General features: G+C 40.9%; 1 protein-coding gene across 1 annotated transcript in view; it reads left to right on the top strand.

Annotated features, from left to right (window-relative positions):
• Positions 1 to 23,346, top strand: part of Parp1 (Poly-(ADP-ribose) polymerase) — a 101,802-nt gene that overhangs the window by 60,872 nt on the left and 17,584 nt on the right. Inside the window, exons 13-16 of the mRNA XM_083128504.1 lie at positions 13,990 to 14,188; positions 15,898 to 16,020; positions 19,313 to 19,519; positions 21,280 to 21,510. Of these exons, the coding sequence (XP_082984630.1) occupies positions 13,990 to 14,188; positions 15,898 to 16,020; positions 19,313 to 19,519; positions 21,280 to 21,510 (760 nt within the window). The remainder of the gene's footprint in view (positions 1 to 13,989; positions 14,189 to 15,897; positions 16,021 to 19,312; positions 19,520 to 21,279; positions 21,511 to 23,346) is intronic.

The raw sequence follows: 23,346 nt of genomic DNA, 5'->3' as shown, positions 1-23,346 counted from the left end.
AGTGAGTCATACATGGCCCAGAACCTGTGTCGGTTCTCATTGGCTAACCTGGGAACTGGTGGAGGAGTCAGAACAATGACCTTCTGAGCACCTTTCCTCTTTAGGGTGTAAATGATATCCTGGAGGTTCCGGAACACCTGGTTGGTGTCCTTCCCTCGGAGCATATCATTTGTGGATACCATTAATAACACATTTTCATGAACACACTTTTCCCTTCTCAAAGCACTGAGCAACTGCGCTGAGGTTTGTCCAGATATGCAAAGTCCGATGTGGTAATTACCATCACTGTCTCTTTGGACAGGATACCCGAATTTTCTTTGCGCAAGACGTGACAACATTGAGTCACCTACTGCCTGATATTGATTTATCAGTGGAGTGTGCTTGCATGAATCTGAACATTGTGGGATAGGTTTAGGTTTGGCATCGCCCTTCCCCACGTCAGGACGTTGCCTACCTAGTTTCCCTGGTTGTGCACATTTGGATGCACCTCAGCGAGATGCTCAGAAGACCCGTGTGAGCTGGCGGAACTCTTACGCTGGGACGTTCCACCCTTTCTCCGGTCTACCTTTCTGTTCGGGTACTCCTTAGGCCGGGAGCCCCTCGCAGATTTGCACATGTGAGCGTCCTCCTTTTTGGACGAACCGCTCGCTTCACCCTGACCACGACTCACATAGGTCCGGTTAATGCGAGTCGTGGTTTTCCCATAATTGGGTCGTGCTGGCCTTGCAACTTCCCTCTCAGGATATTGTGGCACTTGCACACTCTCATACCGAAGTATGGAGTTGGCCACCTCCTGAAGAGAGATGAAGGGAGCCAGGATTAACTGGTCCTTCAAGCTGCGCGGCAGCTGTTGCACAACGTGGGTGAAAACCTGGTTGTCGGCGATTTCTGGCAACGCAAGCCTAATCATTTTGACTTGGCGCCAGAAATATTTGTGCACTGATCTATGCTGGGATGGGTTGTACCTTTCATTGAGAGCCTTCGCCAGGGAAGAAGCTCTCCACCCATCTCCTTGGAAATATGAGAGGAACTGCCTTCTAAAATCTGAGTAGGACTTGAACTTTCGTTCGTTCCTCTCGTACCACTGCCCTGCCTCGTCCCGTAGACAGAACGAGATTATTTGGAGGGCATCCGCCAAATCTACCTCCAGGAGAGTGAGATCTCTCTCAAGCTCCTGCACAAAATCGGAGGCCAGCCTGTTCCCCTGCCCGTTAAAGGTTGGGAGCTGTTTGAGATCAGCAAACCTAACCCTAGGTTTGCTCTTGTTCCTCCTCCGGTTCTTCCTCTTCCTCTGGCTGCGGACTTCGGCGTCCGAGCTTTCGGAATTGGATTCCGGGGAGTTACCAAGTGGGTGGTACTTGCCTGGCAGTTCGGCATTTCCTTCCTCACTTGCTCGAGAACCCTGTTCTCGATCGTGACCATGTGGTCACTGCAAGTGAGCTCTCTGCATATATTTTCTAGGGCATCTAACCTCCCTAGAATCTGAGCTGTGGTGGTCTGATTGTCACCGCCTTGCACTTCGCCAACGAGTTCCCTCAGTTGCGAAATCTGGCCTGACACTTGTGTAAAATCCCTTTCTAACCTTAACTCTAAGTCATTACATTGGATCTCTATTTGGTTAATTCTATTGGTGTTGGTCGCTACTTGCTTGGTTAACAATTCTGAGGTCTTCGTGGTGGCATTGTGGATGGAGTCCAGTCTGGCCTGGAATTCCGTCCTTACGGCTTCAAGTTTCCTATTTACTTCCGCCGATGCCTTGGCAAATTCCCTACCCTGAGCATCAATTTTCTGACCCTGCGCTTCAAGTTTCTGACCCTGCGCATCAAGTTTCTGACTAACCTTTTCAGAGACTTTCGCTTGCTCCTGGAGCATTGCCACAATGAGGTCAAGTTGGGGGTTACTACTGGTACTTGCACTACTGTTGGGTGGGAACCCACGACCTGCTGGCCGTTCCAACGACCTTGATCTGGTATTCATATTTGGGGAGTGCCGGTATTGAGTCTCATAATCTTGCGATCCGCGCGAGCGAGAGAGACAAAAGACAGACGATATATTCGGGAGTCGAATGGCTTCGTCTACGCGGCTGGTCCAGGGATACGTGCCTCCAGGTTACGTTGCCGAACGATAGGATAGGTTAACCTAACCTACTCACCCACTCTGGGCTTGATTGAACCTATGAAACTACTCTGCTGTGCAACCTGGATGCACCCATCCCCGTGCAGCTCTACGCTGTCCTCCAGTGACCATTAACATGGAGGATGTCCCCAGTAGACCAACATCCATTCCGAGGAATGATTGCTGGTTTATCATAGGGACTTTCAGCCTAGTTATTCCGGAGCGAGAGGTACGCTTCCCGGACTTACCCGCCCAAACATGAATTGATAAATCAAGATGTTGGAAAGACACATTTAATATTCGGGGTATTGTTACATTTAACTATATACAAGCACTGCACAAACTTATAGGTTTGATTTTACATATGGAACCAACAAATGGGTAACAAAAACATGGTACTTACATATTCTGCATTCACCTTATCACACCTGGGCCTTGTTGCACACACTTGTCACTCCAACTATAAATGGGGGGTTTCAATGAATTTGCACTAAAAATATAGCGTTATCTTAATGCATATGGGTATTGGCTTGAACATGAACTGTTTCAGGGAGCTGTAAGACAAAGGATGTGCCTATTAATTATGGATGTCTTTGGATACAAAGCATCATGGTTTCCTGAGGGCTCATTGTCCTCACCATGTGGTTTTGAGAATTTCAGAATTTTCATGGATATTGGTTCCATGCACTTTAAGGCACTTCAAGTGCTGTAATTCGTCCATATTATACACTACAGGACTATTCCCAAGCACTTATTAGATATTTCACACAATGGTGACTCCATTGTCCTCTCTCCACTGGCCTACTCTGGCCCAAAACTTGGAGCGATGTTAACTGTACCAACTGTTAGCAAGAAGTGAAATCAAGATGGCTTCCTCTCATGTTAAAAGCTATCTCAGACTCATTGTCTGGTAGCCACGCCCATGAGGCCCTCTGATTGGTTCACAGCACCTTGGGTTACTTGCCTTTATCAAGTACCTTGAGAAGCCCAATAGATGGCAGTCTAGTCAGGGCTAGTTCCACTGACTCTCACCAGATGGCTCTGGTGCTGTGAGACCGATTGTCTTTTGTCCAAAAACATCGATTTTTTGATGTTTTTGTGGTTTATTTGTACTAATAATTATGACTTGCAGTTATTTTCAGGGAAAGCAAGTTAATTTGTGCTTGCACAAATATTATCCTGAAAATATCTGTATTAATAAAAAAATTGCATGAAAAGTAACATGTGCTCTCTGAATTCTATCAATCGACAAAAGGTTTTTTTTTTTTATAACCAATGAATTTTGGTCTGGGGCTTATTATTTACTTAATATTTTGATGTTTTATCATACTTTTACTAATTAGGCCTAATTTCTGTTAATCTTAACCTATTTGGGAATGTCTATTCCTATTAATTCTACCTGAATTGAATTGGCCTTGTACTTTGGTTGGAGTGGAGTGCTGCCTGTATGTATTGGGGATGTATACCCAACCTTTGGTTGGTTATACATATCCCGGGCCCTCGGGAAAAGAAAAAGGATACGTGAAGCGGATCATTTTTCTTTACCCTTTACTACACTATACCCAAATACATACACAAAAATATTTATATACACACTGAATCGTTATGACCACGCTGGTCCGAAAAGAACATATACATGAAAGAAAAATAAATTTGCAATTATTCTTGCCCGTCACTTGGATATATGTTTGAGATATTGTTCTGTTCGATATATCGAACGATTTTCTAGACGGTATATACATGGTTAATATAACACACACTTAAAAGTTTTCAATAAATGATTTTAGTTATCCATGTTATGTCTGCTTTTTGTCGCACTGAATACAGTTTTTGTATTCGAACTGAATTGCTTAGTAGTTTTTAGGTACGTATCTAATGTATCTGCCCCTCATTCACTTGAGGGTGCAGTACCTTCAAAAAATGTTCACCATACACCTTGGTATGTTGTCCACATTTGATCACCTCACAATTGTTCTTCAATATCTCCTTAGGTGGAGATCCCTGTCGCCTGGCTTTGTGCACTTTGCGTTGCCATCAAAAGTCTTTGTTGCTCGCTTGGCCGAGCAATGCTTCGACCTGGCTGCCCATTGGGATTGTGTACAATCTGTGGAATGCACTCATTTTGTGAAGTCTGTAGGATTGTCATGGTGGTTCGTTTCTGGATGTCAATGTTCGATTACGAACCCCTGACACACTCCCTGCTTCCCCATATTGCTGGAACGCTGAAAAGATTGTCTCTAGTTCCTGGTATAATATGCTTGGGGGTCTGCTGCTGCCCATGACACCATGCACTTTTGTATGTTTGCTCCGGGGTTTTGTGGTGACACTGAGGGGGAGTTGGAGTGATGTACTCACTGGCCCCACTTCACACGCAGGCTTTGACCTTACCCTTGTTGGTTTTGGGTTGTTCCTCATAAACAACCCTATATGTTTGGGGGTGCTTGCATATTTCTATTACCGCTAACCCTGGCTTGGTCGAACCTAACCTATCGGTAGTGCAAATACCCAATGATTGCTAAACAATATTTTGCTTGATTGGTAGTGAGTGATCTAGCCTAGATTTGTACTCATAGGGAAATAAATCTCTATATGACGGTTGGACTCACTTTTGTGTCCAACAACGAAATGGCCCTGGTCGACAATAATGAAATTACCCTTTATACCACAATGAAATTGCCTTGGCATATAATACTGAAATAATAGGCTTCTGTATACAACAATGAAATAATACTTTTGTACACAACAATGAAATAGGCTTTTGTATACAACAATGAAATTGACTTTTGCATACAACAATGAAATTGACTTTTGCATACAACAATGAAATTGACTTTTGCATACAATGATAAAATAATCCCTTACATGATCTTGACAAAAGTTTTTCTACCCTATGTACAAATGGGTGAATGTCACAGACCAGACAGAACCTCATCCACAAAACCTCTGACCTTTAACATATATTAATACTAGTGTTCAAAAAATGTGTAGCTTTTTCTCCTCATCTTGTACCTGTTGTACACTCCTATCCGTGCGTCTTACCCTGGATGCACTAGAGGGATACCAATACCTCTTATGCGACTAATACTATAGCGCAGGAGCCGTACCGTCGCGTACTTCTCTCCTAGGTCCTACTGATATCGGGTTTAGGAAGAAACGTAGAGCTGACGAGCAGACATCTACAGTTTCCATGGGGAAGTATCACAAGGGTACGAGGGTGGAGCCATTTGTGCGCAGTTACTCGTCTTACCAACAGACAAAGCAAGTCGTAGGGAAACGGCTGCACCCCGTCGGGATTGAGGTTGAGTCCTCGTTGAATTCAGAGGCCCCTTGGCTTGAATTAACTTCTTTGAGGTACTCTCGATGCTAACACCGGATGTAGTAGTCTGAGCTTCTCAATGTAATGACTATACACCTTATAGCTACACCTCCACAACTTCATGTTATTGACATGTTGGTTGGGTAGGCTCTTACCGCTAACACAATGAACAAGATTAAATATGTTATCCGTCACCTGATCACTACAAACTAATGGACCGAAGAAGGTGTGGAACAATTTGTGGGTCTGTCCCTCTAGAGCTTTGCTTTGGAGATGGGATTTAAGAAAAACTAAATCATACACTTTGATCACAGTCCTGTTTTGCTGTGATTCATTTACCTTATTGTTGGCTTTGTTTCGCCTTTCGGCCGTCCGGGATACAGCCATGAACAATTGCTGATCCCATTCGGTTTGTTCACCTGTAGGAATATGGAAGTGTTCCATAACGGGGTTCCTGAGTGAAACATGTAGCCTAAGCTCTGCTGGTGCGTACCCAGTGGTGTCATTGATCGGGTGATTGATAATGCTAACCACTGCTGGTAATTTATCTGACCATGTTTTATGGTTTTCATTGCACATGAGCTTTAAGAGCTTTCCCATCTCGAGGTGCGTCCTCTCAACTAGATTGGCGGATGGGAGATACGATGGTATAAACAGAACCTGAATTCCCATATTTTCAAGGGTTTGAGTGAATTGCTTGGCCCTAAACTGGGGACCATTGTCCACTACAATTCTTTGAGGAAGTGAAAAATGTACAAAATATATATCGATGAGTTTCCTCAATATTAACGGAGTGGTGGAATTTCTGAGTGGGTATGCCATTATATATCTTGAGCACCCTTCGAGAATGGTGAAGATGTACTTCTCTTGGCGCTTACTGGTTGGGAGTGGGCCTACGAGGTCGCAGAACAGGGTTGCTCCTAACTGTTTGACATGGTGGGCCTGCAAGACTTGCCGAGGGGGATGAAGGTTCGGTTTCACCTGCTGGCATTGAACACAGTCAGTCACCCAAGCCTTGACTCCTCGCCTCATACCTGGCCAGAAAAAACTACGGAACACCTTATTGTGTGTTTTGTCTACTCCTGGGTGCCCATCATCATTGTGATATGCTGTGAGCACCTGTGAAACTAAAGATTCGGGAATGTATATTCTGAACTTATCGGCAAAGTGAAAGTCTTTGACCACTAGCAGGTCATTGACCATTTGGTATTGCTTGCTCCAATTTCTGCACCTAGGATTGCTATCCTGTTCCCCCCCCTGCAGGTAATCTATGATTGCTTTGGACCTGGGATCCCTTTCTTGCTCTCTCTGGAGATCGTCTCCGGACAGATTAGCTATGGGTTGGGGTAACACTTGAATTCGGTTGACACGTCTAACCATCTCTTGCTGTCTTTCCGGGATGCGGGATAGCATATCCGCTAGACAGTTCATACGACCAGCCACATACTCCACATCAAACTTGTAGTTCTGGAGTTTGAGGAACCACCAGGTGAGGCGTACGTTCCATGAATAGGCTGAGTTGAGCCACGATAGACTCTTGTGGTCGCATAGGATGGTGAAGGTCTGACCTTGCAATAAAAATGAGAACTTCTCTATGCACCATACGATGCTTAGGAGTTCGAGTTCTGTGGAGGTATATCCTAACTCGTAATTCTTCAGAGATCTGCTAACGTATCCCAATGGCCTCTTCTCTCCTTCGCAATATTGGAAGCAGAATCCCCCCACCCCTGATCCTGAGGCGTCTGTCTGGAGGTAAAACTTCTCTGAGAAGTTGGGGTGAAATAGTTTGCAGTCCTCCTGGACTACTGACTTCAGTGCTTCGAATGCCTGTTGGGCATTCTCGTCCCACTGCCATTTGGATCCTTTTCGTAGCAGGTCGTAAAGAGGTTGGGTGTATTCATTATAGCTGGGAATGAACTTACGAATCCACCCGAAAGAACCTAATATTTTCTGCAGTTGTTTGATATTAGCAAGGGGGTTGCAGGTTGGATATGGATTCCACATATTCCGGGCACATGGATATGTGTTTGGAATTGACTATGTGCCCTAGGAACTTAATTTGTTCTCTGGCAAATGAACATTTGGACAATTTAAGGGTCATGTTAGCCTTTTGAAAAATGGCAAGTACCTTACTAATGTGGACTAAATGTTCTTCAAAGGTGGCAGAGAAGATTGTGATGTCATCGACATATGCTAAGGCAAACTCCTCAGTACCACTCAGCAGTTTATTCATTACTTCAATGAACACCTGCATGCTATTGATGTGACCAAAGATTAGTCGCTTAAATTGGTACATCTTGCCATTGAAAGTAAAAGCAGTGTACCTCCTAGACTCCTCTTCTAGGCCTATCTGCCAAAAACCAGAAGATATATCTAAGGTTGAAAAGTACTTTTTACCTTGGAATTGTGTGAAAATTTCCTCCATGTTGAGGGGTTTCAATTTTAAAGGCAGGATAAGTTTGTTGATCTCTCGTTGGTCTAACGTGAGACGTAGAGATCCATTAGGCTTTTGTACTACCAAAACTGGGGATACATATTCAGAATTTGAGGGCTCAATTATGTCCCATTCAATGAGCTGTTTGATTTCCTCCGCTACACCATCTTTGTATTTTACAGGGATGGGATAGTTTTTTCTAGCTACATACTCAGACTTGTGGAGGGTAATTTTGTGCTCGTGAATGTTGCACTTGCCTGGGCGGTCACTGAAAACAGTTCTCATTTGACACAGTGTTTCAAACAACTGTTCCTTTTGAGCTTGGGAGATACTGGTTGCATTGTTTGCGACATCTCGTATCTCGGGTATGGATGCCATGTCAGACTTCTGGAAGGTATCCAGGGGAAATATATCCAGCTTGTGGATCTGTGCTTCCTCGTCTTGACTTGCATCGGGACCTATCGGCAAGAACTTAGTGATCGTGGAGTGTGACCCTTTTCTGAACATTAATTGGTGGGATGAAAATCTATTTGTGCATTAATCCCATATAACCAGTCTAAACCTAAAATACAGTCTATGCTGAGTTCGTTTACGACCACGAACTCTACGCAAATCTCCGTACCTTCGACAATGACACCTACTGAAGCAGTTCCTAGGATTTTTTGCTTTTTAGCACCTGAATAATCTACTAACTTGATATTGTCACACTTAATGAGTCTGGGCCGGGATGCATTGTGCGTGATCTGTTTCCACATCTTGGAACTCAGCACAGATACCTCAGCTCCAGAATCGACAAGCGCTTTGGTAGGTACATCCACCAGAGTCACCTGTATTACCGTACCATACCTATTGTTATGCTTATTTATAGGGACTACACAATTGTTACTGGAGCTACAGAACTCATTCTCTATTGAGTCGTATTCATCCAAATTCAAAAATGCTATATTTACTAACCTAGGAGGATTTGTTACACCTTGGCCACCATCACCCCCTGCGAGAGCAGCACTGGCTAGTTTCCCGAGGGTTGGTCGTAGGGCAGAATGGCATTCATCTCACTCTGTTGAGATCCCATTTGTTTACCCTTGGGTGTGTGACCTGGTTTGGTGAACCATTTTACCTCATCGAGTGCATTGAGTATGGTATCCATACCTCGTGGGCTGAAGTGAACCAGGTCGGGTCTCATGTTTTGACCGTAACCCATGGTTTCTTCGAACAGCGACATGTTCATTTCTTGGCCCTTGTGCACAAATTTCGATGAGGAATCCAGAACCCTTACATTGCTATTATCATCAAGGGATAATATTTTTGCAATTAGTGAGTCATACATGGCCCAGAACCTGTGTCGGTTCTCATTGGCTAACCTGGGAACTGGTGGAGGAGTCAGAACAATGACCTTCTGAGCACCTTTCCTCTTTAGGGTGTAAATGATATCCTGGAGGTTCCGGAACACCTGGTTGGTGTCCTTCCCTCGGAGCATATCATTTGTGGATACCATTAATAACACATTTTCATGAACACACTTTTCCCTTCTCAAAGCACTGAGCAACTGCGCTGAGGTTTGTCCAGATATGCAAAGTCCGATGTGGTAATTACCATCACTGTCTCTTTGGACAGGATACCCGAATTTTCTTTGCGCAAGACGTGACAACATTGAGTCACCTACTGCCTGATATTGATTTATCAGTGGAGTGTGCTTGCATGAATCTGAACATTGTGGGATAGGTTTAGGTTTGGCATCGCCCTTCCCCACGTCAGGACGTTGCCTACCTAGTTTCCCTGGTTGTGCACATTTGGATGCACCTCAGCGAGATGCTCAGAAGACCCGTGTGAGCTGGCGGAACTCTTACGCTGGGACGTTCCACCCTTTCTCCGGTCTACCTTTCTGTTCGGGTACTCCTTAGGCCGGGAGCCCCTCGCAGATTTGCACATGTGAGCGTCCTCCTTTTTGGACGAACCGCTCGCTTCACCCTGACCACGACTCACATAGGTCCGGTTAATGCGAGTCGTGGTTTTCCCATAATTGGGTCGTGCTGGCCTTGCAACTTCCCTCTCAGGATATTGTGGCACTTGCACACTCTCATACCGAAGTATGGAGTTGGCCACCTCCTGAAGAGAGATGAAGGGAGCCAGGATTAACTGGTCCTTCAAGCTGCGCGGCAGCTGTTGCACAACGTGGGTGAAAACCTGGTTGTCGGCGATTTCTGGCAACGCAAGCCTAATCATTTTGACTTGGCGCCAGAAATATTTGTGCACTGATCTATGCTGGGATGGGTTGTACCTTTCATTGAGAGCCTTCGCCAGGGAAGAAGCTCTCCACCCATCTCCTTGGAAATATGAGAGGAACTGCCTTCTAAAATCTGAGTAGGACTTGAACTTTCGTTCGTTCCTCTCGTACCACTGCCCTGCCTCGTCCCGTAGACAGAACGAGATTATTTGGAGGGCATCCGCCAAATCTACCTCCAGGAGAGTGAGATCTCTCTCAAGCTCCTGCACAAAATCGGAGGCCAGCCTGTTCCCCTGCCCGTTAAAGGTTGGGAGCTGTTTGAGATCAGCAAACCTAACCCTAGGTTTGCTCTTGTTCCTCCTCCGGTTCTTCCTCTTCCTCTGGCTGCGGACTTCGGCGTCCGAGCTTTCGGAATTGGATTCCGGGGAGTTACCAAGTGGGTGGTACTTGCCTGGCAGTTCGGCATTTCCTTCCTCACTTGCTCGAGAACCCTGTTCTCGATCGTGACCATGTGGTCACTGCAAGTGAGCTCTCTGCATATATTTTCTAGGGCATCTAACCTCCCTAGAATCTGAGCTGTGGTGGTCTGATTGTCACCGCCTTGCACTTCGCCAACGAGTTCCCTCAGTTGCGAAATCTGGCCTGACACTTGTGTAAAATCCCTTTCTAACCTTAACTCTAAGTCATTACATTGGATCTCTATTTGGTTAATTCTATTGGTGTTGGTCGCTACTTGCTTGGTTAACAATTCTGAGGTCTTCGTGGTGGCATTGTGGATGGAGTCCAGTCTGGCCTGGAATTCCGTCCTTACGGCTTCAAGTTTCCTATTTACTTCCGCCGATGCCTTGGCAAATTCCCTACCCTGAGCATCAATTTTCTGACCCTGCGCTTCAAGTTTCTGACCCTGCGCATCAAGTTTCTGACTAACCTTTTCAGAGACTTTCGCTTGCTCCTGGAGCATTGCCACAATGAGGTCAAGTTGGGGGTTACTACTGGTACTTGCACTACTGTTGGGTGGGAACCCACGACCTGCTGGCCGTTCCAACGACCTTGATCTGGTATTCATATTTGGGGAGTGCCGGTATTGAGTCTCATAATCTTGCGATCCACGCGAGCGAGAGAGACAAAAGACAGATGATATATTCGGGAGTCGAATGGCTTCGTCTACGCGGCTGGTCCAGGGATACGTGCCTCCAGGTTACGTTGCCGAACGATAGGATAGGTTAACCTAACCTACTCACCCACTCTGGGCTTGATTGAACCTATGAAACTACTCTGCTGTGCAACCTGGATGCACCCATCCCCGTGCAGCTCTACGCTGTCCTCCAGTGACCATTAACATGGAGGATGTCCCCAGTAGACCAACATCCATTCCGAGGAATGATTGCTGGTTTATCATAGGGACTTTCAGCCTAGTTATTCCGGAGCGAGAGGTACGCTTCCCGGACTTACCCGCCCAAACATGAATTGATAAATCAAGATGTTGGAAAGACACATTTAATATTCGGGGTATTGTTACATTTAACTATATACAAGCACTGCACAAACTTATAGGTTTGATTTTACATATGGAACCAACAAATGGGTAACAAAAACATGGTACTTACATATTCTGCATTCACCTTATCACACCTGGGCCTTGTTGCACACACTTGTCACTCCAACTATAAATGGGGGGTTTCAATGAATTTGCACTAAAAATATAGCGTTATCTTAATGCATATGGGTATTGGCTTGAACATGAACTGTTTCAGGGAGCTGTAAGACAAAGGATGTGCCTATTAATTATGGATGTCTTTGGATACAAAGCATCATGGTTTCCTGAGGGCTCATTGTCCTCACCATGTGGTTTTGAGAATTTCAGAATTTTCATGGATATTGGTTCCATGCACTTTAAGGCACTTCAAGTGCTGTAATTCGTCCATATTATACACTACAGGACTATTCCCAAGCACTTATTAGATATTTCACACAATGGTGACTCCATTGTCCTCTCTCCACTGGCCTACTCTGGCCCAAAACTTGGAGCGATGTTAACTGTACCAACTGTTAGCAAGAAGTGAAATCAAGATGGCTTCCTCTCATGTTAAAAGCTATCTCAGACTCATTGTCTGGTAGCCACGCCCATGAGGCCCTCTGATTGGTTCACAGCACCTTGGGTTACTTGCCTTTATCAAGTACCTTGAGAAGCCCAATAGATGGCAGTCTAGTCAGGGCTAGTTCCACTGACTCTCACCAGATGGCTCTGGTGCTGTGAGACCGATTGTCTTTTGTCCAAAAACATCGATTTTTTGATGTTTTTGTGGTTTATTTGTACTAATAATTATGACTTGCAGTTATTTTCAGGGAAAGCAAGTTAATTTGTGCTTGCACAAATATTATCCTGAAAATATCTGTATTAATAAAAAAATTGCATGAAAAGTAACATGTGCTCTCTGAATTCTATCAATCAACAAAAGGTTGTTTTTTTTTATAACCAATGAATTTTGGTCTGGGGCTTATTATTTACTTAATATTTTGATGTTTTATCATACTTTTACTAATTAGGCCTAATTTCTGTTAATCTTAACCTATCTTGGAATGTCTATTCCTATTAATTCTACCTGAATTGAATTGGCCTTGTACTTTGGTTGGAGTGGAGTGCTGCCTGTATGTATTGGGGATGTATACCCAACCTTTGGTTGGTTATAATGAAAAATGAACATTACAGTGTGTTATTTCATATTTTGTGTTTCTGTCAAAAAAGAAATATGCATGCCTCTACTGATTAAAGTACTGGCATAAAATTTACTGATACTGATAAACCAATATTACACTGATCCAGTATAAAATGTCAAATGGTCCTTGAAGAACGTGAATGGTTCACTGACCTCCTTAATAAATGTTTGTTACCAGATGACTGTAATGCGAAAGAAGTTACATATTTAGACACTGACTTTTTAAAAAGCGGGCAATGGATATTATATGTTTATATCCATAAAAATTATAATGCAGTGGCAGAATATTGCACTAAACTGTAAGATATTTATTAGGGATGGACCGATATGAAATTTTAGCTGATATCAATAACATACAGACATAAAATTAACCGATACCAAAACTGATATTCTACCACTCCAAATAATATTACAAATGGTTAATAAATTAATATTATTAGATGAAACAGGCTTTTGCAGTGCAAAAGAATCCACATGTTTAGATATTAACTTTTAAGAAAAGTACAGGATGGCGATTATATGTTTATATCTATAAAAATGTAAGATATAGATACATCCAATCAGTAAAATTATTAGTAATTTTACCGATGCACCGATATGCCCATATTGGCTGATACCGACAGTACCAATTAATCTCATCTCTATTTTTTTTACATACTTCAGAGATTATTTGTACATATTTTGTAGGGATGGGACCGATTAATCGGTACTCTTATCGGTATCTGCCGATATAGGCATATCGGTGTATCGGTAAAATTACCGATTATTTTACCGATCCGATATATTGATAAATATCTGATAATTTAGTGCAAAATTCTGCCATTTTGTTGTAATTTTTATGGATAATCGCCATGCCTTACTTTCTAAAAGTAAATGTCTAAATATGCAACTTCTTTTGCACTGCAGTTGCCTTGAAACACACATTTATTAAAGAGGGCAATGAACCTTTCAGGTTCTTCAAAGACCATGTCTAATTTTATATCGGATCGGTAGAATATCGGTTATCGGTATCGGTAAATTTTATATCGGTACTTTATCGGTATCGGCCAAAATTTCATATCGGCCCATCCCTAATATTTTGCATGGTTTGGCAACATAATTACTATTTTGTATTTCTCTTATGTCTTCATTGTGCATTAAGATTTAATTTATCTCAACAAATCATTATTGTAAATTTTTTCAGGTATTGGGTGTTCAGATCGTGGGGGAGAATTGGCACTACTATAGGGGGGAACAAATTGGAGAACATGGAGGATAAGAGGGATGCCATCACACAGTTTGAATCTTTGTATGAGGAGAAAACGGGCAACCGCTGGAGCAACAGGAAGAATTTTGTCAAAGTGCCTGGTCGTTTCTTTCCAATGGACATTGATTATGGAGAGGTTTGTAGAAAGATTTTTCGTATTTATTAATTTGTAATTGTTACCACTTTTTAGAAAGCGTGAGCTGTTACCATTGCTTAAACTTGCACCGATTCCCACCAATAGGTGAGCACTAACAATTTAAACTTGGCATTGAGTATGCAAACAGAATGCAAATGTCATGTTTTGCTTTCATCACTAAACTAAACCATTTCCATCTTGTGATTAAGGTGGCCGCGGTGGCTCAGTCGGTAACGCGTCTGACTACCATGCTAAAGGTCCCGGGTTCGATCCCCGGCCGGTTCAAATCTGGGAACTTTTCTAACGGTGGAAGCAGTCCCGGCACCTACCCAGCGTCGAATAACATGGGTACCTGGGGGAAACCCTGGGGGGTAAAGGCAGTCAGGGGCGTGATGCTGATCACATCACCCCCACTCACGACCGGATCAAGAAAGTGTGGGGCGTTACCACCACACCCCCTATACGCCTTCATGGCATGGTGCTATGCACAGGGGAACACTTTACCTTTTTTAGAGTTGAGATTAATAATATCCGTGGGTTTACATGAGATAATAATTATTATAACAGATGTCATGGATGCGGTAAACGCAGTTTAAGTGTCACCTACGTGAAGTTTTGTGTTTTTGCATTGCACAGTTGGACAGTTATTTCAAATTATTTTCGAAGGCTCACTGCCTTCATTTACTGAGGGTACGGCATCCAGAGTGGAGCTCTCCCGCTATCCAATTATGCAACGTGGAAACACGAAACTTCACGTAGGTAATAGATGTCTTTAATTATGGATCAGTGTTTGGGAGTTAACTTGTTTTTTAAATGGAACTCTGTTACAGTTGCTTTTTCGTCAAGGTGGCTTGTAGACCATGTTGTATGTGTCAACTGCAAACTAGCAAGGCCAAATTCAAACAATTTTATCCAGATATTCGGGCTATCCGAAATCTCCAGATATGTGTGCAATATCTGTACAGTTTTATCATTTATCCATTTTACAGGCTATCCACATATTCTTTTATGTTCTATTCATATTGTTATTTCACTGTACACATTTTCTACAAATCCTTCATCAAGTCTGTACTATCCAAATTATCCAGATATTCAGATTATCTGGTGCATTCAAATACATATTGGATAATTTAAAATTGGATATCTGTTATCCGGATTTTATGGCCATCTGTACTGCAAACGGGTTGTCTTTTTTTTCTTTTACTAATGACCATATAAAATTTCCACTAATTTTAATTATAATAATTCTCAAATATTTGTGTGAAAATTATAGTGGCAAAAAAATTAAAGTGAACCTTTATATTGCTTGAGAACACGTGAAATTTAACTTTTTTTTTTTTTGAGCAAACCGTAATTTGAAACTTACAAAAAGTAACTGTTGCTTCCAAACAGTTGTAAGGAGTCAACTTACACCACACAATGTTCACTCTTAATTGGACTAAATTGAACATTTGCCATATTTTCATAATATTTAGACTCTTGAGAAAGTGTCATATGACTCTGCAAGACACATACACTTCTGGTGAGTGCTTCTGAGTGCCGATACATCTTGTATTGGCTGGTATCGGTTTTTGCTCAGCCGTAAGTCTGTCGATAGTTAATTGGTATTGAGAAAATTTTCTTGTCAGTCCATCCCTAATAAAGAAGAATTTACCGACTGTACTTCATATTAAAATTGCCCTACATCATTTTATTGTAAATTCTTTCAGGATGAAACTGATGCAGATGTTAAGACATCCAATGCAGAGTCAAAGCTCGAGAAAGTGATCCAAGATCTCGTAAATTTGATATTTGATGAAAAAGCTATGCAGAATGTGATGAAGGAATTCGAGGTGAGTCCACTTAGGAATTGTTCAACTTTTTATAAAATTGAAAATGATTTGCATGCACGAGCATTCTCATTTGGATAAGGGAAAAAAAATGTATTCTGTGAGAAGTATTTGCCATGATATCAAATACTGCGATTACTAGTATAGGCTTAGCCATACTGTTGTTTTTTGTGTTTTTTCCAGTCACTATTTCTTGTAAACAAGACATTGTTGTTAATTACAGTTTAATCTTCTATTTTACATTTTGGGAAAAAAATCTAATACTTATGGATGTTAAAATATTACAACTTTGCACTACCATCCATCACACATCCATTTTTACCAGGGTCGATAACAGTCTTTTTTTAATAAAACATGCTTAAAATTTCTTGTATGTTTTTTGACACTACATATAGATGTATCTTTTTTTTATAGAAAGACTTTTTCTAGTAAACAGCCCTCTAAAATATATGAACACTTTGTTTAAAGGAAATAAAAAAAAATATATATGTAAATATTTTTCTGTTTCGTATACTGTATATATAAACCTACTATGAAAATCTTTATTGAGTGTGTTAATGAAACTATAATAATTTCAGTAACTTTTCTTCCAGTGAAAGTAAAACATTCTGGATAAATATAGTTTTTTTTAGCTGCATTTTGGTGATTTTTTGAATGAAGGTTTGCTGCCATGTTTATTTACGGCTTAATGATAATGACATTATTTACAGTTTAACATGAAAAATATTTTGTATGTTGTTCTACACAATTTTTTTTGCTATTTTTACGTATGAGAATTATTGAATTTTAAATATAGAGAAATTTAAATGTGTTTACAGTTTTCACAATACATTTAATTTCATTTCATATGAGCTTCACCCCATCCGTGCATATATTTTGTTTCCTTTCTTAGATCCTAATAAACACCATTCAATGATGACGAGATTAATGTACTTTCAGCAAAAGTAATTCTGATATCTACAAATTCCTTTTGTACATTATTCTATAAATTTTTACTTTAAAGTGATTTAAATCAGCGATTCTTTTAAAAAAGACTCATCAAATTTAAATCAGGCTGTGGCCACCTTTACCCTCCCTATTCTTCGATCTCGGCCAACTTGGAGGTGATGTGGTCAGCGCCATGCTTGAGCAGCCTTTATCCCCCAGGATTGCCCCAAGGTACTCATTTATTTGAGGCTAGGTGAGCTCCAGAGCCACTTTATGAGGCAGCTTAGATCACCCACCCTGGGAATCAAACCTGGGTTTCCAGTGCGACAGTCCAAGGGGTCCCGGGTTCAATACCCGGTGGAGGCACAAGTGGTTCAGATCCCACTTTAAACTGTACGTCCAGTCCCGATTAGCCTTACTGTGCATAAAGTGGACTTAAAACACCAACTAAATCAATCAATCAATCCAGTGCGGCAGTCAAGATGCTGTACACAGCTCCCCAGCGAATGAGAAAAAGTAAATAAATATATGATCTTTTGGCCCAAATAAGCATTTTAATGGTATTTAGATATGCACTAAATTTTACTGCTCCTAGAGAATATTGACACACCCCTCGTTTATCCACTCATTTTTACCCGACTCCGTCACTGTACAACACGCGAGTGACATAATCTGCATAAAATAATCCATTCTCTGCCCCATGCAGAATAATACATGTGTACGAACTTCACCCCCTCCCCCAAACAATTGATTTGACAAGAATATTTTTCTGTTAGTGAGTAAAATATCGCTCATCTACCCATAGAAAAAAATAATCACGTTAGCTTCAGCTTCATTCTGATGACCAAATGACAGCATTTGTGTAAAAACTTCAGATTAAAAATAATTTACAGTCAGATATAGACTAGATCCAATGGTATCCAAATGCTTTAGGAATCTAAACAACTTCCCATTAGAGAAGTGCAGTTCTTATTCAGTATCAGATGGCGGAGATTGGCAAACCCTTCTTATTTTTTTTCTAGTCCACCGCTGCAGACAAGAAGAAAGGAAACGTTTTCACAAACAAGCCACCTTCTTGCTTTCCTTTTTGGTTCCCGTCAACTAGGAAGAATTCCACAAATCTTTGTGGGCAAAGAAGTGGCTAACTTTCGTTGTCCAAATTGTAAGGCAGGCACCATTTAGCGAGAATCTGTTTGGCAACAGTGCACTTGTCTGATCCTGAGGCAGAAGAATCGGCCCATTGTATCTTTACCGGGAATGCAAGAAGTGCCATTTTCCCTTCCTGTCTGTCAAGGAAGGTGCGACAAATTCAAGCTGTGCACTGCCCCCCCCCCCCCCACCTTTCACTGAACCATGCCTCTTTGCTCCCTCCTCTCGCATGAAAGCCTTACATCTAGAAGTTCAAGGTTGCGTGTGGGGGATGAAACAGCTTCGAAAGGAAGAAAACTGAGGGAGAAAGAACTCTCGTGGTCAACAGAACAGGTTTCTGCCAAATTTTAAGACATCGTCACGGCTCGGAAAACATATAGAGCAGGAAACGGGAGTTAGAACGAACGTAAGATCGAGGTGAATGTCCTATTATTTAACATGGCCCTTTGGCGGGGCCTGACTGGATGAACGTATTAAGCGGGAAAACTTATAATGCGGGAACGTAAAAATCTGGGTTTTTACTGTATACGGATGCGTAAGCATGTTTCATGTGTACATTAATATTCTTGTTTTTTCTTAATAATCCGCCAGAACTTACTTTCTGGATAACCCTCTAGTATATGTATATTACATATATATGTCCTAATTATGGCTGAACCGATGCCCAAATTCTTGCTGATTCTCAGTGATATCTATCTTGAAAATTGTCATAATTAAAGGTTGTTAAAAATATTGATTAATATTAGTGTGCAAGCATTTTGTTTCAATTGTATGCATCATTTTATCAGTTTTTTTGCTTCAAAATATTGAAGAATTAGATGAGAATACAGTGGAACCCCGATTTTATGTTTTCCCACATTATACATTCAATCTTGATGGGCCCAACATATCAAAATGTTATAAAATTTTCCTTGGTTTTACATTTTCAGCTTGGTTCCCTGAAAAACGTAAAATCGAGGTTACACTGTATTAAAATACCTCTTATGTAATGACAAAATACAGTTTCTCCACACAATATAGTTCTAGTTCTTGTTGGATCAGTTTGTCAGTCATTTGCAACAGTCATATCTCCTACACTAAGATGCTTACATTTACTGTATTAGTTTGATTTTGACATCTAGACATGACCCAAATGTTTATTGCTAAAGATCTTAATTCCTTGTGATATCAAAGTAATTGTTTTACTTTCATCCTTACTTGAGTAACTTTTTCTTTTCAGATTGACCTTCAGAAAATGCCTCTGGGCAAACTGAGCAAGAAACAGATTCAACAGGCATATACTATCTTAACTGAACTTCAAGATTTGATAAAGTCAGGTGGGAGTGATTCAAAGTTTCTAGATGCATCTAACCGCTTCTATACCCTGATTCCTCATGATTTTGGAATGAAAACACCACCCATACTGAACAATGAAGAAATTATTAAGGTAAGTTTGTTACAATTATTTGCTTTGAGATTCAAGTTTGAAAGGATAGCTCATGATCTTGCCACCAAATGTTCCGAGTTCAACTTGCAGTCTGCATGGGTTCCATCATCACCAGGGGGTGCATTTATAGGTACTAAAATCCTCTGAAATAGGCAAATATGCACAAAAATAAAGTAAGCTTTTCTAGTGACGAATGATAAATAAATAATGTAAATAGGCATTACAAAGTAAAAGAAGCATCAAAATAGGCAGGAAACATGAACGTGTAATTTCAATTTTCTTTGTTTCTTTCACTTATCAATTTGCATTTACATTACAATAGATGCCCAAATATTTTTCTAATTATTCTGTGGTAAATGATGTTCAAGTGTCTGTTAATATTTCATGTATTGTGTTTTTTTCAAAAAACTTGAGAGAGATACCTATTCAGTAAAAATATCTGAAAAGTCATGGCAACCTTTTTTTTTAAAAAAAAGAAGCATGGTCAGCACAGGAATTTGAAATATACAAATGGAAGGCGGCAGTGTATGGTACAGTGGGATGCACAAGTGCCCATCAAATTGTCCATGACTATGGCTATTTTCATTGAGTTTTGTTTTGCATCCTGCTTGTTTTTAAGGACTGAGTTTTTACTTCTGCTGGTCAGCAGCTTGTTTGGCCTTTTTGTTTCAATTCTTGAAGATCTCATCATGGCAGTGGATTATTTGCTTGGGAATACTTATCTATCCCACTGTACTGTGTAATGTATAAGCAATGCAGATCATGTGTACCAGGTGCAGGGCAGGGCAGCAAGTAAACAACCATTAACAACATTTGTTAATTAGTCGCAAATTATACATTAACATTACAGGAACAAAAGAAACAGTAGGCCTTCACAGCTTCCACCAGCTCCCTGTGGCATTCTCTGCTATTTCTTCCTTGAAGAGTGGCTGTTTTTTTTTAAATATACGAATTCTGTTCATGCCTGGTCACATCTATTCTGCATGGCAATTGCCTCAACAGTGAATTAGGAGGCACATATTTTTGGTAAATAAAACAAGCAAAATTTCGATACGAAAATGCAATTTCGAGTTCAAAAGCAACAAATAGTATAAAATTTCGGTGTTATAGCTGCGAAAAATCCCTTCAAAAGCTGTATATAAAATGACATTTTGGTTTTAAAATCGTGAATTTAATCCTAAATTTGATTTAGAAACTGCACTTATTAGTTATTACTCAAAATAAATAATATACCTTCTAATACCACATTTTTGTAGTACCCAGAGTATTTAGTTTATTCCTGTATAAAGGGGTCCATTTTTGCTTCTCAAATATTTACAACAGAATTAATGAATTTTCTGTGAATTGCATAATTCAAACTGTATAAAGTGTTGCGTCAAAAACTCTGAATTTCATGTTTAAGAGTATTTTGCATTATGTAGTTCATTTCACATCATTTCGTGATAAGACAGGGTAGGAAAATGCACCCTTTCAGAAACATGAAAAATGAACATTGCAGTATGTTATTTCACATTTTGTGGTTTTGTCAGAATCAAAATATGTATGCCTCTATGAATTACCGTTGTGGGGTAACTGTACATCCCACTGTCCTCTAGTGACATGTACACATCCTACTGGTGCCATGTTCTCCAAGACATACAATCAATTTATGGTACCACAATTTAACTTTAAAAAAAATATGACTCATACAACAGAAGTAGACCATATCTGATGTTCTGTGAATTTTTAAGTTTCTTCTAATTGATCTTGTTTGCTTCTAGCTGAAGATAGAAATGCTTGAGAGCTTACTGGAGATTGAGATAGCCTACAGCATTATGAAGTCGACGAAGAAGGAGGGTGGAGATGAGCATATATGTGATGTCAACTACAGGAAACTTCAGACTGATATCGAAGTTTTGGATAAGAAATCTCCGGAGTTTGCACTCCTGCAAAAGTATGTTAAGAACACCCATGCCAAAACTCATGCATCATATGAACTGGAGATTGAAGAGGTAAAGAAAGAAAACAAATTAATTGAGCGGCTCGGGAGTACAACTTGATAACCCACGAAAGTGTGGAACTGAAGGAAAGCAATCAAAAGTTCATCTATGACGTTGTGGCGTAGTGGTTGTACAGATGTTAGCATGCATTTCTATCACCAGCTACTGAATAAACTTTGTTCACCATTGTGCAGCAACTGCATCCATGTTAACTCGGTTTCAAACTGAGTGTGGCTTATCACGTTTAACTCCCTAGCCACTCAATTTAGAAAACATTTGTGAGAAGTGTAACTGGACATGTTGCCGGCTCTGTGACCGAACGCATTAAATGATAGTTCCCAAGTTTAGAGTCCCAGCCAGGGCATAGGTGTTATTTGGAAGTGTCCCCTTCATCATTTTTATCCAATCATCACTCATCCTCATCGTCGCAATTAGCCAAAAGTGGCAGAAAAGCCACATTTTTAACAATACAAGTTCCATTTGTAACATGTTCTTAGTAGGTGGGTTAGTACTACAAATTAGTACTAATGCTAATAATATGGAAATTATTATAAACTACAAAAATTCAGAAAACTCTCAGATATATCCATTTCTTTATTGTGAATTAAATTATGGAATGGGACATCAAGTCCAGTCAGGCTCTTGATTGCTTATTCTACAACCAGAGGCAGCAATTGGGGGGGGGGGGGTTATGGGGAGCAGTTACCCCCCCCCCACACACACACACTTTTTGCCACTTTTGCCCTTGCATTACTGTAAACCTTATCTACCAAGGGAAAGTAAACGGTCCTTGTCCCTCTTCCCCCAAGTTTTGACACCTTGCCCCTTCAATTTTGGAACCCAATCGCCACCACTGTCTATGACAGTACTAATTACCTGTAATTTATTTTATGTATGTACTGGTTGCCTGCATTCGGTTTTCTGTAGACAGTGGTTGTGAATTTGTTAAGTGTACGGCTGATGGTGATGTCCAGGAAGTTGATTTTACCATGTTTTTCTTGTTCTACGGTGAAGTTCAGCCTGAGGTGGATGCTATTTAGCTTGTTCGCTAGAAGGTTGAGTTCTTCTGTCTTTTTGTATACGACTATTGTGTCATCCGCGTACCTTCCATATCGGATGTATTGTAGTTCTGGAGTGTGGAGTATCTCTTTTTCAGCCAGGTGCATGACGATGTTGGCTAAAGGAGCTGATAGCAGATTGCCCATCGCAAGGCCCTCGGATTGATTGTAGAATTTATCCTCAAACTGAAAGTAGTTGTGTTCTAGAGAAACTTCCAATAGCCTGGTTATCTCTTGTACCTCTAGAGCAGGGATTCTGTTTGTTGTCAGCCATCTTTCAACTGAACGCAGCGCTAGATCTATGGGGATTGAACTGTACATATCTACAGGGTGTCCCACGAACGGCGCAACTGGGAATTAAGAGTGGCGTTACTTTGTAACCGAAACCTGTACATACATAAGTCATACACCAAATGTTAGCCCTGTCCAAGTAGATATTTTTTAAACATAGAAACAACAAACGGGGTGCAGTGTTGTTCATGCAGTGTTGCCAAATGTAAGTGAAAGTGTAAATTTATTTTTCCACAAAGCATGGAAAATTGCATGTCAAACATTCGTACGGAAATTTGGACGTCAATTTCCACCTTGGGTAGGTGGACTATTTCGCCATCTATAGTTCAGAGAAGAAAACCGATCGTTTTCACGTATAGCCAATTCTGAAATGCCTCGTAAAGGTGTACCGGTCCAAATGGGTGTTTTAAAAAAAATTATGAGGTACAGTGGCAACACTGTTGATGTTTGAAGGCAACAAATGGTGTGTTTAGTGATGGTCTATGACATGGAAATACTG

Source organism: Lepisma saccharinum, chromosome 9 (assembly GCF_977018435.1).
Source record: "Lepisma saccharinum chromosome 9, izLepSacc3.1, whole genome shotgun sequence".
Taxonomy (NCBI): domain Eukaryota; kingdom Metazoa; phylum Arthropoda; class Insecta; order Zygentoma; family Lepismatidae; genus Lepisma; species Lepisma saccharinum.
This window is presented reverse-complemented; position numbering and strand designations above follow the sequence as displayed.